This window comes from Schistocerca gregaria, chromosome 4 (assembly GCF_023897955.1).
Source record: "Schistocerca gregaria isolate iqSchGreg1 chromosome 4, iqSchGreg1.2, whole genome shotgun sequence".
In the NCBI taxonomy this organism is placed as follows: domain Eukaryota; kingdom Metazoa; phylum Arthropoda; class Insecta; order Orthoptera; family Acrididae; genus Schistocerca; species Schistocerca gregaria.
In genome coordinates this window covers 87171280-87189206 of record NC_064923.1, presented here as the reverse complement: position 1 = coordinate 87189206, position 17927 = coordinate 87171280, and the positions used below count along the sequence as shown (strand labels likewise).

The 17927-nt window shown below is 44.6% G+C and overlaps 1 protein-coding gene across 1 annotated transcript in view; it reads right to left on the bottom strand.

The window, feature by feature from the left end:
• LOC126267610 (SCY1-like protein 2) overlaps nt 1–17927 on the bottom strand; it is a 1033915-nt gene that overhangs the window by 168537 nt on the left and 847451 nt on the right. Inside the window, exon 12 of the mRNA XM_049972911.1 lies at nt 9930–10179. Coding sequence (XP_049828868.1) covers nt 9930–10179 — 250 coding nt within the window. The remainder of the gene's footprint in view (nt 1–9929; nt 10180–17927) is intronic.

The window sequence follows — 17927 nt, the reverse complement described above, 5'->3', positions numbered from 1 at the left end:
CCCTGGATTCATCTGAAAAAAAATGACGTTTTGCCATTCGTGCACCCAGGTTCGTCGTTGAGTACACCATCGCAGGCGCTCCTATCTGTGATGCAGCGTCAAGGGTAACCGCAGCCATGGTCTCCGAGCTGATAGTCCATACTGCTGCAAACGTCATCGAACTGTTCGTGCAGATGGTTGTTGTCTTGCAGACGTCCCCATCTGTTAACTCAGGGATCGAGAAGTGGCTGCACGATCCGTTACAGCCATGCGTATAAGATGCCTGTCATGTCGACTGCTAGTGATACGAGACCGTTGGGATCCAGCACGACGTTCCGTATTCCCCTTCTGAACTCACCGATTCCATATTCTGCTAATAGTCATTGGATCGCGATCAACGCAAGCAGCAGTGTCGCGATACGATAAACCGCAATTGCTATAGGCTACAATCCGACGTTTATCAATGTCGGAAACGTGATGGTACGCATTTCTCCTCCTTACACGAAGCATCACAACAACGTGTCACCAGGCAAAGCTGGTCAACTGTTGTTTGTGTATGAGAAATCGGTTGGAAACTTTCCTGATGTCAGCACGTTGTAGGTGCCGCCACCGGCGCCAACCTTGTGTGAATGGTCTGAAAAGCTAATCATTTGCATATCACAGTATCTTCTTCGTGTCGGTTAAATTTCGCGCCTGTATCACGTCATTTTCGTGGTGTAGAAATTTTAATGGCCAGTAGTGTAGCTTGCGAAATTTGTTGGTAGTTGCAGCCGTTCCGTTTGAAAACTTTCCGTAAGTGGGTCAGTTCTTTCGGAATGTTTTATAGCGACTGATACTCCTTGCACTGGGTGCAACAACGTCCTCAAAACAGATAGTTTTTGTGCTGGATTATGGTAGCTGGTAAAGTGTAGATATACCGGTACATTTGATATATCACATAACACACTGTGCCAACGTGGTATTAAAACTAAACTAAAGTGCTCCCGAACAGGCTCGGAAGGTCCAATGTTACCGACCGACGGCCCTGTCATCCTATGCCAACAGGCGTCACTGGATGGGCATACAGAGGGGCATGTGTTCAGGACACTGCTCTCCCGGCCGTTGTCAGGTTTCGTGACCGGAGCCCCTACTTCTCGAGCAAGTAGCTCCTCTGTTTCCCTCACGAGGGCTTGCTAACAGCCCTCGGGATACCGGGCGGTCACCCTTGCAAGTGTCAGCCAAGCCCGACGGTGCTTAACTTCGGTGATGTGACGGGAACCAGTGTTACCACTGCTCCAAGGCCGTGTTAGTTACCAAGTTAAAATGAAAAACGCATTATTGTCCGCTAGGAACACTATTTAGTTGGAGGCTTGCAAATGTTCTCTTACAATGCGACGTAACTGATAGCCTTCTTATCCTAACAGCTACTGTTCTTAAGTAAAAGGCGAAGGATTATTTTCCACTCTTGCCAGAGAAATGGCTGAGCTTGAATCATATTACAGTCGGTTAATTCACACTGAAATGTTTAGAGCAGAAAGTAAGACTTGGAAGTGATCAAACATTGGAACTCAAATTTAAATTTATAACGTTGTAGCAGTTTTTTATATTGATGAAACTAAGGATTGTTGTAAGCGGTAAGCGTATACTGTCTCTTAGCTACAATATTTCCAAACAAATTAAACTGCGCGAACAGTTGCATGATGAAATTAATGACATAAAATGCAAGATATAGGGTGTTTCAAATAAGGCGTTTTTCTCTGCAGCTTGTAAAATAGTAAGTGAAACGGATGTTTTTTTAGTTCGATTAATGGAGGAAACGTTACTCTTTCTACTGAGTTAAGAACAAAGTTTACTTTATTATTTTCCAGAGGTATCGCAACGATTTATTATTTTTTAAAATAGGATATTATTTTCATCGTGTAATTGACGAACTGAAACCCACTGTGTACAAATATACTTAGATTTCTGTCAATTTTAGTTAAGAAGCTGAAAACGTTCAAAGTGTTGTACACAACTGGCTGTGCTCAGATTTGTGTTCTGGTTCCGGAATGCTCGTAAGTGAGGTGTTCGAATCAGAAGCCATTTTTCCTGAATGCAACGAGATGTAAAGTTACAGGTGTCACGGAGCGAGAGGCTTCCTCGATGTGCTGTTTGAAGTCATATTCGGTTATAATGTATGCTTGTAGTCTACGCTGCCATATACAAGGCAGATTGCAATGCAAAAACAAGTGAGGTTCGTAAATAATAATAGTTTTCAGCTATCAGTCGTCATTTGGAGTTTTTACTGGCCGATCTAGATTTAGTTACCAAATAAAAATGCAAATCGAATGATTGTCCGCTAGGAACACTAATTAGTTGGAGGCTCGCAAATGTGCTCTTACAATGCGATGTAACGGTTTTACCCACCTGACGTAATTTAAATATTTTAGTAATAATAACGGACTCACTTGGAGTGAACATGGCAATTTTATTACTTGACGATAAAGCTGAAATAAATCAGACGACAATGTAAGAACTGTACTTATGTTCCATTTTATGTAATTAAATTTGAAGTGGTTTACTTCCATTGAGGTTTATATGTTGTTCACATATAACCAACGGATGTATTCTCCACACAGCCCGCCTTACGCAAACATTAGTATTCAATGAACTGTGTACAAAGCCAGACCAACAGGCATTACATGCCTTGACCAAAGGAGGATAGTGGTATGTAATATACAAACTATATGAGTTAAGCGAATAATTGCAACTTTTTTATGACATCATCTAACTATGTACCTGTTGTACTCTCAGCATTGAGAATGGCTAGATGCTAGCTTAAATCTAGATCTGCCAATAAAAATTCCAAATGACGACTGATAGCTGAAATCTATTATTTACAAATCAAAATAACGGTTGCAGCGTGCAACAGTCTCTGAATGGAGGGTAACCTGAAATGAGATTCGGCCTGACACGTACACTGACGCAGAGCAGTAACTGTGGCACACACACATCCCGCGAGTACGGCTGCGTGCCAGCAGACCGTTCACCTGAACGCAGACATTTATAAGCAGCGCATTACATCCAACCCTAACACTTTCAACGTTTCTAGCTTCATAACAAAAACTGTTACAAATTCAATTAAAAATTGATCTTTAACAGTTGCACTAAATACATCACCTACATGATAGCGAAAAGGTTGTATTAAAAAAACGTAATTCGTTGCGGTAACTATCTACAAAAGAAATAAATAAACTAAGTTTAGAAGTCCAGAGAAAGAGGAAAGTTCCTTACGTTTACCTGCATACGAACTCACAGTAACAAGAAGACCCCAGTTGGGCTGTTAAGTTGTATTCTCGTTATCTTGTAAGTCACAGAGGAAAACGCCTTATTTCATACATCCTGTATGAAGCTTGACAGTCAAATGCAGCGACTATAATTAGCGTTTCTACATGCAGTCCGAAATGACACGTAACAATGTGATAAACTTGAAGAATATAAAGTATATGCTACAATTGCGATGAACATACGCCTACGAACACTGACTTCGTAGTGTTATGGTTCCAGTTGTAAATGCCTTGGTAGATCACATAAGGCGAAACAAAACAGAACAGTCGAGAAATGCAAATAGAAGTAAGGGTCATGCTATAACTGTGAAGTATACGTTCCGTTTTAGTTTTAAGGGAAATCTGATTATGCGACGAAAGGCCCCGAAATCTACAATCTACAATAACAATGACAAGCCGATGTTTAACGTTGTCAGCAAAAATATCGAAAAATTCTTGACCGATTTACTTCAACTTTTTACACGACACAATAATAAAAATTCACACGGACGTAGGCTCTACATTCTGTTAAACAACAACGATTATGTTTTCTATTAAAACGGTCTTCCATACTATGCTGGGTAGACCTGCGGTTTCGTTTTCTTTCTCGCAGTCAGTTTTAACTACGATAGGAACAGGGCATTTAAGCCATGGACTGATTGTCTCATATGTTCTTCTTTCTTCTTATATGTAATTTTAATCAATAATTATATACGCAACTATGTGCCGTTTCATTTTCTTCCTCGCAGTCAATATCAGAAGAAAAGTAAAAAGTTGTACTTATGGTTTAACGGCTTATGATTAGAATAGCAGTGAGGGATCTGAATCATCCAAAACTTTGTAATGCTACCCGTTTACAGATTAAAAGTATGCGAAATACTGTCATTGACGCTACTACTCTGTGGTCCCCACAGTCACATCCATTTATTTTAAGCGATTTCGCTTCCCAATCGATGTTTCTTGGGTCTAACAATATACAATGCTGAAGGTCAGCGAAAGGGGCGGGGGGAAGAAGAAGAGGAGCAGAGCGGGGGAGGGCAGAATGGACACAGAGAGGGGATAGGACGAGACGTACACACACACACACACACACACACACATATATATATATATATATATATATATATATATATATATATATAGAGAGAGAGAGAGAGAGAGAGAGAGAGGGAAGAAGCAGGTCAGGACCTATATCCATTGCCGGGTCCACTAATCTGAAGTAAAATCAGTACAATGCAATCTGGGGAAGTCAGCTGAGTCAGGCAACGATGGACAGTGCATCCGTCAGAGACATGAACTGTTGCTAGGAAGAATGGCATCGATGTTGTTAGTGTACAGACTCTCGAGGGGACTGTCTAGTAACGACCACGTGTATATGGTTCTCATTCCAGTGAAAGAGTTTTTACGTTATTGTACTGCGTCAAGGCTTTATAGGTTTTAAATATAATTCGAAAAATCGTGATGCGGTACAACAGGTAAATCCTACTCCCTGCCAGTATCGGTCACACAAGAAACCACCGCCAGACATTTACATGCACCTTCTGACCCGCTCTGATGACTGGGTGTTGTGTGATGTCCTTAGGTTAGTTAGGTTTAAGTACTTCTAAGTTCTAGGGGACTGATGACCATAGATGTTAAGGCCCATAGTGCTCAGAGCCATTTGAACCATTTTTTTTTCTGATCCGCTCTAGCTTCGCAGTGGTGGCACCAACAATCTACGGCCGGACGACTTGTCTGGCGCAGCGGTGGTAAATTGTACAAACAAACCTTCCTGGTGAATCAGTTACCCAGCAGTAAACCCCCTACTCTTTCAAGAATCGAATAACCATGTATAAAAAAAGCTTCAAACGTCTCATTACTTTGCAAATGAGTTAGTGTGTTAAATATTTGTCGTTATGCATGTAAACGAGAAATTTTTTTGAAATTGTGTTTTTAGTTTGTCGGAAGTCGTTAAGTGTTTCCTTTGTGAAACTCTGGATCAATGTAGTCATGGCAATTCGCACCGCATTGTAAGAAGAAGCTTGTTTTTCATGCATCTTAATGTTTGTGCCATCTCGCCAGAATTATATGTTGTACAGTGATATAATTTTACAGATACATTCAGTAGCATACGTGAATAGTGTCTGCAAAATATGATGTGAACAGAGTGCGTACTAAAGAAGTAATACTTAAATTTATCCATGTTATATGGAATGGTATGAGGATTGTGACTGTTAAATTTATGAAATAATTTCTACCGCTTCAGTCAGTTTTTAGTAACGTATTTCAGCAGCATCTTGCCATCATCAGGCGCATTGCAGTTACATGTCCACTACGTTACTTGGAAGTGTGATCAGGTTCATTTGCCGTGTGTGCCAGTGAAGCTGTGCTTCGAAATACTGTATACTATCCTGTACAGATTATACACTCCTGGAAATTGAAATAATTAAACCGTGAATTCATTGTCCCAGGAAGGGGAAACTTTATTGACACATTCCTGGGGTCAGATACATCACATGATCACACTGACAGAACCACAGGCACATAGACACAGGCAACAGAGGATGCACAATGTCGGCACTAGTAGAGTGTATATCCACCTTTCGCAGCAATGCAGCCTGCTATTCTCCCATGGAGACGATCGTAGAGATGCTGGATGTAGTCCTGTGGAACGGCTTGCCATTCCATTTCCACCTGGCACCTCAGTTGGACCAGCGTTCGTGCTGGACGTGCAGACCGCGTGAGACGACGCTTCATCCAGTCCCAAACATGCTCAATGGGGGACAGATCCGGAGATCTTGCTGGCCAGGGTAGTTGACTTACACCTTCTAGAGCACGTTGGGTGGCACGGGATACATGCGGACGTGCATTGTCCTGTTGGAACAGCAAGTTCCCTTGCCGGTCTAGTAATGGTAGAACGATGGGTTCGATGACGGTTTGGATGTACCGTGCACTATTCAGTGTCCCCTCAACGATCACCAGAGGTGTACGGCCAGTGTAGGAGATCGCTCCCCACACCATGATGCCGGGTGTTGGCCCTGTGTGCCTCGGTCGTATGCAGTCCTGATTGTGGCGCTCACCTGCACGGCGCCAAACACGCATACGACCATCATTGGCACCAAGGCAGAAGCGACTCTCATCGCTGAAGACGACACGTCTCCATTCGTCCCTCCATTCACGCCTGTCGCGACACCACTGGAGGCGGGCTGCACGATGTTGGGGCGTGAGCGGAAGACGGCCTAACGGTGTGCGGGACCGTAGCCCAGCTTCATGGAGACGGTTGCGAATGGTCCTCGCCGATACCCCAGGAGCAACAGTGTACCTAATTCGCTGGGAAGTGGCGGTGCGGTCCCCTACGGCACTGCGTAGGATCCTACGGTCTTGGCGTGCATCCGTGCGTCGCTGCGGTCCGGTCCCAGGTCGACGGGCACGTGCACCTTCCGCCGACCACTGGCGACAACATCGATGTACTGTGGAGACCTCACGCCCCACGTGTTGAGCAATTGGGCGGTGTCCACCCGGCCTCCCGCATGGCCACTATACGCCCTCGCTCAAAGTCCGTCAACTGCACATACGCACATACGGTTCACGTCCACGCTGTCGCGGCATGCTACCAGTGTTAAAGACTGCGATGGAGCTCCGTATGCCACGGCAAACTGGCTGACACTGACGGCGGCGGTGCACAAATGCTGCGCAGCTATCGCCATTCGACGGCCAACACCGCGGTTCTTGTTGTGTTCGCTGTGCCGTGCGTGTGATCATTGCTTGTACAGCCCTCTCGCAGTGTGCGGAGCAAGTATGATGGGTCTGACACACCGGTGTCAATGTGTTCTTTTTTCCATTTCCAGGAGTCTATATATATTCTTGGAAACTTAGATGTCTGGCACACATAGCACAGTAACAAATGCATTACAGCTTAACGCTTTCACAGTGAGATGTTTACATGATTCCAAAAAGTTTATCACCAAGAAAAGTAGTGTTCATTGCTAAGAAAGTAATATGCAGTGAAGATTAATCTTTTTCTAGTTATATGCAGTTATGTCTTGGATCATATTAGATACTATGGTTACTTCGTAATGCCAATTATTTATTATTAAAGAAAATGTTCCTTCAATGAAATAACCATTCAGTATTGGAGAAGTTTTCGAAGAAATTAATACTGTTGTTTTCTAGTTTATGATTTAGTAACATAGTATCACGCAATGTGCCGTAGATTAAAATTTCTAATTCTTCATATAAGTCCATTTGATGTCCCCTATGCAATAGATGAAGGTCATTCATGAAGCAGGTGGCCAGTATCCTTTATGTGGGTGGCTTTTGCTGATTTATTGTAATTGTTTGAGTTGTAAGCATTTATATGTTCATTGTATATTTTTTGAAAGTCTCCCAAGTTTGTTCTACATACAGAACTTTGTATGTAGTACATACCGTTTTATAAATACCTGATTGTGTGTGTGTGTGTTTGTGTGTTTTGTTAACGTTGAGTCTCAGTGTGTGTTGCAGTTAGTTACGTGTTTTTGGAGGCCTTGTTAATCTCGCGCAGTCTGAAAATGTTTGTTATTTTGTAAGGGCGTTTGCTTGTGGACGATATGCAAGCAGTGGGTTTCTTTTTCATTTTCTGTGAGGCAGTTGGTTTATTATTGTTTGTCTTTACTGTGTGAGGTTGTTAAATAAGTGTGTCATCGTAGCAATTTGCTGCACCTATTTGTTTCATTGTGCTGAGTTCAAGAAGCTTCACATATTTAACCATTGCTATATTTCTCTGTTAACTAGTGCTCTTTATGAAGCACATCTGTGCGCCACAGGGTGGCAAAGTGAGCTGTGTATGATGGTGTCTGTTATTGCAGTTTTCTGCTGAATTAGAACGAATTTGATGTTACCATTGTTTCCATATTCCACATTGAATTTTATATTTTGGCCCTGTTTATCGAGTGTACCAGGTACGTTGTTAATATCATTTCGTCAAAATCGCTATATATGATAATGTGTTACTACATTTTAAGCCAGAAAAGTAAGAATATTAATATCTTCAAAAACTTCTCTAATGTGGATTCTGGTTTTATTGAAGAAATATTGCGTTTAATAATAAGAAATTGTCTTTACCAAGTAATCAAATTATCTAATACGTGTCATGACATACATTAATTAAGATAGAAAATATTTTGTCTTCACTGCATAAACTGTGACGTGTTCGGTGTTGCGCTCAGTGCGCCAGACAACCAAGTTTTCAAGAAATATGCACTAATGAAATTATCTAAACATGCAAATCACTTGATGTACACACTGAAATATAAGCATCTTTCTGTACAGGATTGTATTTCGATACATAACCTCACTGGTACATACAGCAAATGAACCTAATTACCGCTTCAGATTAACGTTATTTACATGGAACTGGAATTCACCTGATTACGAGAGCAAGCTGCTGAAACATGTCACACTAAATAAATATTAGTAAAAATTGACGGAAGCACTAATAATTATTTAATAAAACAAGAAATAAAATAAAACGTAATGCCAGAGCCGATGTCAGACAACAAGAACGGCAAAGATATACTAAGCGACAAACTTTTTCCCTTTCATAATTTTTTGGGAATTACCAGCAAGAAATATCCTCATAAAAGTTTGAAACTATGTTTAAAGCTTGTTGGAAGTGTCTAAGTGCTCTCATTCCCAAATACTGGATAGTAGGGTAATTTGTGTGTAGACATGTAAACAGTTTGTAACCGTAATAGTTGTCCTACAGTGTTAAAACTGTAACACAAATGATATCTCAGAATGGGCAGATTATGACAGCATATAAAATTTTTAGATTCGATAAGTAACTATACGAAGTACTAAAAATCAGTTTTTTTTGCCCCTTTAAGACTTGAGACAGTCAGTTTGGATTCTGAGCCACGAACTATGAACCATGAACCAGGTTCGCTATTTAGTGATACAGATTAGTGAAAACCGTATGAAATCCCTACGCCAGCGACCTAGCAGCTGCAGTGACAAAATTGCGTGGTGAAGTTAAACGTTGCAGTTTCTGTTGGTAGCACCGAGTGCCGATTACGTAAGCATTTTCCCCCACACGTTCCCATCCACTGCAAAGACCAATTGTAGTCATTTAGATTTTCGTTCATTAGTTGCAGCATCTGTTTCTAAAAAATGCCAATTTGAAGAAATAACACAATAGTTGCTTTAAAAATTGTTTTTCAATGCAACTGGTTTGCTATTTGTTCACATCGGACACTTAGTTCTTCCATTCACAACGCCAACCCCCTCCAGTGTAATCGGACTTCTTCTTTGTACCATCTATACTTGCTTCAGACGCTCATAAAGAAAGACGGGACTTGATGAAAGCTCAAAAAGTAGTTAAACTCCTTCACACACTGAAAGTGAAATTATGTTCTGCTGCAATGTGAAAAGAACAGCTACAAATATTTATCGAAAGCTGCGTAAAAAATATAATACAATGTAAAGATATCGGCTGTCGATATAGCCGTTTCGATGTCGATATATCGGTGTATCGATAAAAAATATGTCACATAAGGTTACATTTAGGAAGAGGTAGCGATACATCGATACTTCATCCTCAGCCGCACTCGCTTCATTGAGTCGACCCCTGCATCGTGCGGCTGCGGCGCGCGACAAGCTGGCGGCGGCTGCTCGGCTACTCGTCTACTCGTCTACTCGTCTACTCACTGACGACGCGGATGGTGATCTCGGGGTCGGCGAGGCGGACGTCCCAGAGCAGCGGCAGCACCTCGTCGATGATCTGCGACTTGTCCAGCTTGTCCAGCGTCTTCTCGATGCAGCTCAGCACGTTCATCACGAGCTTGAGGTCGGCCGTGTTCTTCTCGTAGACGGCCTTGGTCTTTGGCAGCACCATCCGCCGTACCGCCGCCTCGTCCAGGTACTCGGACACGTTCGTCACCGCCACCAGCGCCGCGCTCTGCACACGCACAAACGCACATACATGTACATAGGTGTCGTGTGCACCAATCACCACGGAAGTCATACACGCCAATGGCCCAGAGCGAACCGCAGTCGTGAAATGAGAGTGTAGTCCATGGAAGGGTCACAGAACGAGGTACAAATTCATCATAAAACGTTTAGTATACAAAATTCCAAAGTCGAAGACACATGTTTCAAGCAAAGTTAACAAAACGCCCTCCACAACCAGAAAATAGTCAATACAGCATACGGTTAGCCTGTACCACTGCTCGTCACGTCCTTATCTGTTCTACTCGCAAATAGAGCGAGGGGAAAACGACTGTCTGTATACCTGCGAAGGAGTCCCAATTTCTCATTGTATGTTGGCGGCAGTAGAATCGTTCGGCAGACAGCTTCAAATGCAGGATCCCTGAATTTTGTCAGTAGTGTTTCTCGAAAGGAACGTCGCCTTCCCTCCTGGCATTCCCATTTGAGTTCCTGAAGCATCTCCGTAGCACTTATGTGTTGTTCGAACCTGCCGGTAACAAATTTAGCACCCTGCCTCTGAACTTGTTCGATGTCTTCCCTCAATCGGACCTGGTACAGATCCCAAACACTGGAGCAGTGACTTACGCCCGCACAACAGGGAAGTAACTTGCATCGAGACTAGAAAATAGTGCACTGATTATGGCTAGGCACTAGCCGAAATCTGGATTTGCCAAATAAAACCTGCCCCCCCCCCCCCCAAAAAAGGCTGCGCTCCATAATTTACAAATCGAGCAGTACTCAAGAATAGCTCGCACCAGAGTCCTATATGCGGTCTCCTTTACAGGTCGACAACTTTTTCCTAAAATTCTCTCAATAACCGGTCGACCATTCACTTTCTCTTCCACAGCCTCACATATTGCTTTGCAACGTTCCTCCAGTTGTTTGAACTACTTGACTGTGTCAAGCAGGACATTAGTAATACTCTATCCGAACATTACATTAACTTACATTTTTCACAGTCAGGGCTAGCTGGCATTCGTCACATCGACTGGACATTTTGTGTAAGCCGTTTTGTATCTTCCTGAAGTCACGCAACTTCGACACCTTACCGTACACCATGGCACCATCAGCGAACAACCGCAGTTTGCTGCTGCACCTACCAGCCAAATCATTTATGTATATAGAGAACAGCAGCGATATTTGTATATAAAGAACAACAGCGGCGCTATCACGCTTCCCGGGGACACTCCTGACGATACCCTTCTCTCTGATGAACACTCATAGTCGAGGACAACATATTGGATTCTATTATTTGAGGTCTTCGAGACACTCACATATCTGTGAATTTATTTCATGAAGCTTGCTGCAGTACCATAATGCGACTGTGTTGAAATGACTGGAACAGTGCAAGAGCAATATGTACTCGTCGTCGGGACATGTTTGTACAATAGAATGAGTGTGGTAGACACTGTTCCTGTTCACCTCTAAACTTACCACAGTCACTGCCTGTGTTCCGCGTGGTTAGGACAGAGGAGACACAGACAGACCTCCTGAGCGCCATCTGATCGCCAATGAGCATGACAAATGAATCAGCAACAGTACAGCCCCTCAGTATGCACACATTAAACCCCTGTGCCGCTGAACACAGCCCTTGAGGGTGTTATACTGCTTTTTGCGGTATGCACACAGAGACATCATCCTGGCAGGACCCCGCTTTGCGTACCACACTACTGCCCATTAAATAGCTGCACCAAGAAGAAATGCAGATGATAAACGGGTATTCATTGGACAAATATATTATACTAAAACTGACATGTGATTACATTTTGGCGCAATTTGGGTGCATAGATCCTGAGAAATCAGTACCCACAACAACCACCTCTGGCCGTAATAACGGCCTTAATACGCCTGGGCATTGAGTCAAACAGAGCTTGGATGGCGTGTACAGGTACTGCTGGCCATGCAGCTTCAACGCGATACCACAGTTCATAAAGAGTAGTGACTGGCGTATTGTGACGAGCCAGTTGCTCGGCCACCATTGACCAGACGTTTTCAGTTGGTGAGAGATCTGGAGAATGCGTTGGCCAGGGCAGCAGTCGAATATTTTCTGTATCCAGAAAGGCCCATACAGGACCTGTAACACGCGGTCGTGCATTACCCTGCTAAAATGTAGGTTCTCGCAGGGATCGAATGAAGGGTGAAGCCACGGGTCGTAACACATCTGAAATGTAACGTCCATTGTTCAAAGTGCCGTCAATGCGAACAAGAGGTGACCGAGACGTGTACCCAATGGCACCCCATACCATCACGACGGGCGATACGCCAGTATGGCGATGACGAATACACGCTTCCAAGGTGGATTCACCGCGATGTTGCCAAACACGGATGCGACCATCACGATGCTGTAAACACAACCTGGATTCAGCCGTAAAAATGACGTTTTGTCATTCGTGCACCCAGCATTGTCGTTGAGTACACCATCGTAGGCACCCCTGTCTGTGATGCAGCGCCAAGGGTAACCGTAGCTATGGTCTCCGAGCTGATAGTCCAGGCTGCTGCAAACGTTGTCGAACTGTTCGTGCAGATGGTTGTTGTCTTGCAAATGTTCCCATCCGTTGACTCAGGGATCGAGACGTTGCTGCACGATCTGTTAGAGCCATACGTATAAGATGCCTGTCATCTCGACTGCTAGTGATACGAGGCCGTTGGGATCCATCACGGCGTTCCGTATTACCCTCCTGAACCCACCGATTCCATATTCTGCTAACAGTCACTGGATCTCGACCAACGCGAGCAGAAGTGTCAGGATACGATAAACCGCAATCGCGATACGCTACAATCCGACCTTTTGAAACGTGATGGTACGCATTTCTCCTTACACGAGGCATCACAGCAACGATTCACCAGGCAACGCCGGTCTACTGCTGTTTGTGTATGAGAAATCGGTTGGAGACTTTCTTCATGTCAGCACTTTGAAGGTGTCACCACCGACGTCAACCTTGTGTGAATGCTCTGAAAAGCTAATCATTTGCATATCACAGCATCTTCTTCCTGCCAGGTTAAATCTCGCGTCTGTAGCCCTTCATATTCGTGGTGTAGCAATTTTAATGGCCAGTAGTGTATGTTACCTATTTCGGTGGATATATTTTGGTGTTACTTTTCATAACGTGAATGCCACAAATTTTCAGAAACGGTCGGCAAAAAAATCTCAGATCGCTACATTCTTCGATGCTGGATGAATGTAATCTTAGTGACTGGGAAGGTATCCTGATTGAACGTGATGGGCCGCGTGGGGTAGCCGCGCTGTCTAGGGCTCCTTGCCAAGGTTCGCGCGGCTCCCCCCGTCGGAGTTTCGAGTCTTTCCTCGAGAATGTGTGTGTGTTTTTGTCCTTAGCGTAAGTTAGTTTAAGTTGGATTAAATGGAGTGTAAGCCTAGGGACCGATGTCCTCAGCAGTTTGGTCCCATAGGAATTAGGCATCAACTGAACGTGATGAGAACTTTGTTCCAGAACAAGAAGGGTCGGAAGTTGACATTGAAGTGGATTCAGAATAAAGTCCGATGAAGAAGATGACACAATTGTAAAGTGGGGACGAAAGTTAACAAGTTCCATATCCCCGGTTGTCTCGCTGTTGTCAATATAACGTTGTCGGATCTCCCGGGTCAATGCACGCAACTGATCTTGCACTCATAATGTCAGATTTTTTCAACACGTTCTTTGATGACCGAATTGCAGACACTGCACGCATCTCCACCAATTCTGAAGCGCAACGTGTTGTTCTGCATTACGATGCAAATACTGCTGCGAACCGAACGAGAATTTGTATAGATAAAGGTTCTGTCAAACTGAGAGTGTTTCTTGGTGTGGTACTGATTGTTGGAGCTCTTTGCTCCTGAAAGGAATCAATTCCCGAAATGTGGACAATAGACGAGAATATGAGTCATACAGTTTTTGTTCCCGGCTTCGCAAAGAACTGATTTGCGAACAGGGTGTTTCCGTAAAAGCGTGCAAAAATTTGACAGGACATAGAGGATGCTCCACTGAACAATTTGAAGTACAGAACCTGGGGTCGGAGAAGTCAACTTAAGGAGATAATAGGAATAAAACCACAGTACAGTGTACTTTTTTATTTACGTTAGTTAAGTGCAAATACTATCAGTAACACAATGAACGTACCATCTGTACTGTATCTCACAAAGTGTGCTGAAACTGACGGCCATCAATCTCAATCCAAGCATGACATCGGCGAACAAGATTTGACGCACCCTCACAAATATCCCTGGTGTGTTTCGAATCTCACCACAGGCAGCTACAATTCTGGCAACTAATTCCATCTCCATATCGATTGGAGTCTCATACATAAGTGACTTTAGATATACCCATTGGAAATAATCAAGGGGATTCAGGTCAGCTGACGTTGCAGGCCATGGAATCTGACCTTCCCTTTCAATCCAGCGACCAGGAAATACTCTACCGAAACTCCTTCGTATTGTTCTGTACGTGTCTGCATAGCACTGAGTGATGAACAGGTCTGTCGTTGACTTATAGCACGTTCCGCAATGGGACAATGTAAAAACGAACAACAGAGCCAAATTACGGGCAATTAAAGCAAACAAAACCTGAATGAGTTTTTCACTGTGCAGCGGAGTGTGCGCTGATATGAAACTTCCTGGCGGATTAAAACTGTGTGCCGGACCGATACTCGAACTCGGGACCTTTGCCTTTCGCGGGCAAGTGCTCTACCATCTGAGCTACCCAGGCACAACTCACCCCCGTCCGCATAACTTTACTTCCGCCAGTACCTCGTCTCCTACTTTCCAAACTACACAGAAGCAAGGTTCGCAGGAGGCTTCTGTGTAGTTTGGAAATAAGGAGACGAGATACTGACGGAAGTAAAGCTGCGTGGACGGGGCATGAGACGTGCTTGGGTAGCTCAGATCGTAGAGCACTTTCCCGCCAAAGGTAAAGGCCCCGAGTTCGAGTCTCGTTCCTGCCGGGCATGGTGGCCGAGCGGTTCTAGGCGCTTCAGTTTGGAACCGCGTGACTGCTACGGTCGCAGGTTCGAATTCTGCCTTGGGCATTGATGTGCATGATGTCCTTAAGTTAGTTAGGTTTATGTAGCTGTAAGTTCTAGGGGAGTGATGACCTCAGCTGTTAAGTCCTATAGTGTTCAGAGCCATTTTCGAGTCTCCGTCCGGCACACAGTTTTAATCTGCCAGGAAGTTTCGAACAAAACCTGCATCATGGCATCCTGGCAATAAGGCTCGTCCTCTTCGTTTCCTTGTAGGAAATAAAGAATGTGCATGTATGTAATCAGCACAGTACGCGTAAACTGGTACGAATGTTACTCGTAAATAAGCTGGAAAACAGTAATACCACACAAAGGCGTAGACAAGTTTACTTTACTTCCCTGTCTCCTTAAGCTGGCTCCTCCGACCACAGATTCCCTACCTCAAATTTTTCAGTCCTGTTATTTTTTTCACGCTCTTATGGAAACGCGCTGTATATTGGTCAGTTTATCAAGTCTGACGATAAAGCAATGCGGCAACAACGCGTATTTATTTTAAATGTATTTTTAACATCCAAAGAACCTAGTCTGAGTAACCTTCTACATTACTAAGCTGAGAAATTAGGAAATTAAATATGGGGTTCCCCGAAGACCCCAGGTTGTTAAATAATGTTGACACCTTACGCTCTGTATGTTAAGGCGCACGAAATATTTTTGGACCAGTCGTATTTTGCGCGTGGTGTACAAGCCACATAGTCTAAGCACCCTGTAAACACTAAACTCGCAGGAAAGTGTTACTCTTACTACGAGGATAGTTCCAAAAGTAAGGTCTCCTATTTTTTATAAGTACATAGACCTGTTTATTTATACAACGGTTAACATGAGTCTACAGCTTGAACATTTAGCTATTTTTCGACATAATCACCATTTCTGTCGATGCATTTTTGTAGACGGTGTGGCAGTTTTTGTGTGACCATGTCATACCGGCTCGCCGCCATGTTGTTCAGAAAGTTATGAACCTCTTCTTTCACCTCGTCGTCGGAGCTGAATCGCTTTCCGACCAAATATTCTTTTAACCTAGGGAACAGGTGATAGTCACGGGACTATAGGGTGGGTGGGTGATTATGTTCCACTGAAATTGTTACAGGAGAGCAATGATTTGCCGAACGGTGAGTGGGCGAGCGTTGTCATGGAGAATGTGTCCACCCTTGCTCAACATTCCTCTTCTCCGGTTCTGAATCGCCCGTTTGAGTTTTTTCAGAGTCTCACAGTACCTGTCAGCGGTAATTGCGGTCCCAGCGATTCAGCTTCTACGACGAGGTGAAAGAAGAGGTTCAAAACATTCTGAACAGCATGGCGGCGAGCTGGTATGACCTGGGCATACAAAAACTGCCACAGCGTCTACAAAAATGCATCGGCAGAAATGGTGATTATGTCGAAAAATAGCTAAACGTTCAAGCTGTAAATTGATGTAAACCATTGTATAAATAAACAGGTCTATGTACTTATAAAAGAATAGGAGACCTTACTTTTGGGATTACCCTCGCAGAAGTGCAGCAGGCGACAGGAGAGTGCTTTGGCAGGGCAGGCTGACCCGGCGGGCAAAGTTTGCGCACGCGGCCCTCTCGGGTTGCGGCCCCCACCTCCACCCCCACCTGCCACCCCCGCGCCCATCGGCGCCTCTCGACAGCTCTTTGTCTCCGCTGCGCTGCCGGCGTCCGATGACAGCCCGTGGCGGGCGTCGCTTTCCCAGATCCTGCTCAGCACTCCCCCACCTGCTGCTTGCCCAGCGAGAGCTCTCAGCCGTGAAGCGGCATCTCTCACCCTGCAGAGGCAACGCAAGCGCAGGGTGACCAGATGTAGACGCATAAAAGAGAGGTAAAACAGCTTCAAAAAGGAGGACAAGGTCAGAAGAAAGAAGACACACGGAAAAACACGCTGAAATTTAATAAATGAATCAATTAAGAGACATAACATACATTCCTTAACTTTTATTGGCTGGCTTAGCAGATAGCTGTAAAAAAGATACGCAGAGAAATTCTTTTAAATTATACTGGACTGTCAACATACCTTTAAAACATTCAAGGTTCAGTCTGTTCCTGTCAACAGTCCACTATGTTGTAATGACCGAAAATACACTCCTGGAAATGGAACACATTGACACCGGTGTGTCAGACCCATCACACTTGCTCCGGACACTGCGAGGGGGCTGTGCAAGCAATGATCACACGCACGGCACAGCGGACACACCAGGAACCGCGGTGTGTGCGCAGCATTTGTGCACGGCCGCCGTCAGTGTCAGCCAGTTTGCCGTGGCATACGGAGCTCCATCGCAGTCTTTAACACTGGTAGCATGCCGCGACAGCGTGGACGTGAACCGTATGTGCAGTTGACGGACTTTGAGCGAGGGCGTATAGTGGGCATGCGGGAGGCCGGGTGGACGTACCGCCGAATTGCTCAACACGTGGGGCGTGAGGTCTCCACAGTACATCGATGTTGTCGCCAGTGGTCGGCGGAAGGTGCATGTGCCCGTCGACCTGGGACCGGACCGCAGTGACGCACGGATGCACGCCAAGACCGTAGGATCCTACGCAGTGCCGTAGGGGACCGCAACGCCACTTCCCAGCAAATTAGGGACACTGTTGCTCCTGGGGTATCGGCGAGGACCATTCGCAACCGTCTCCATGAAGCTGGGCTACGGTCCCGCACACCGTTAGGTCGTCTTCCGCTCACGCCCCAACATCGTGCAGCCCGACTCCAGTGGTGTCGCGA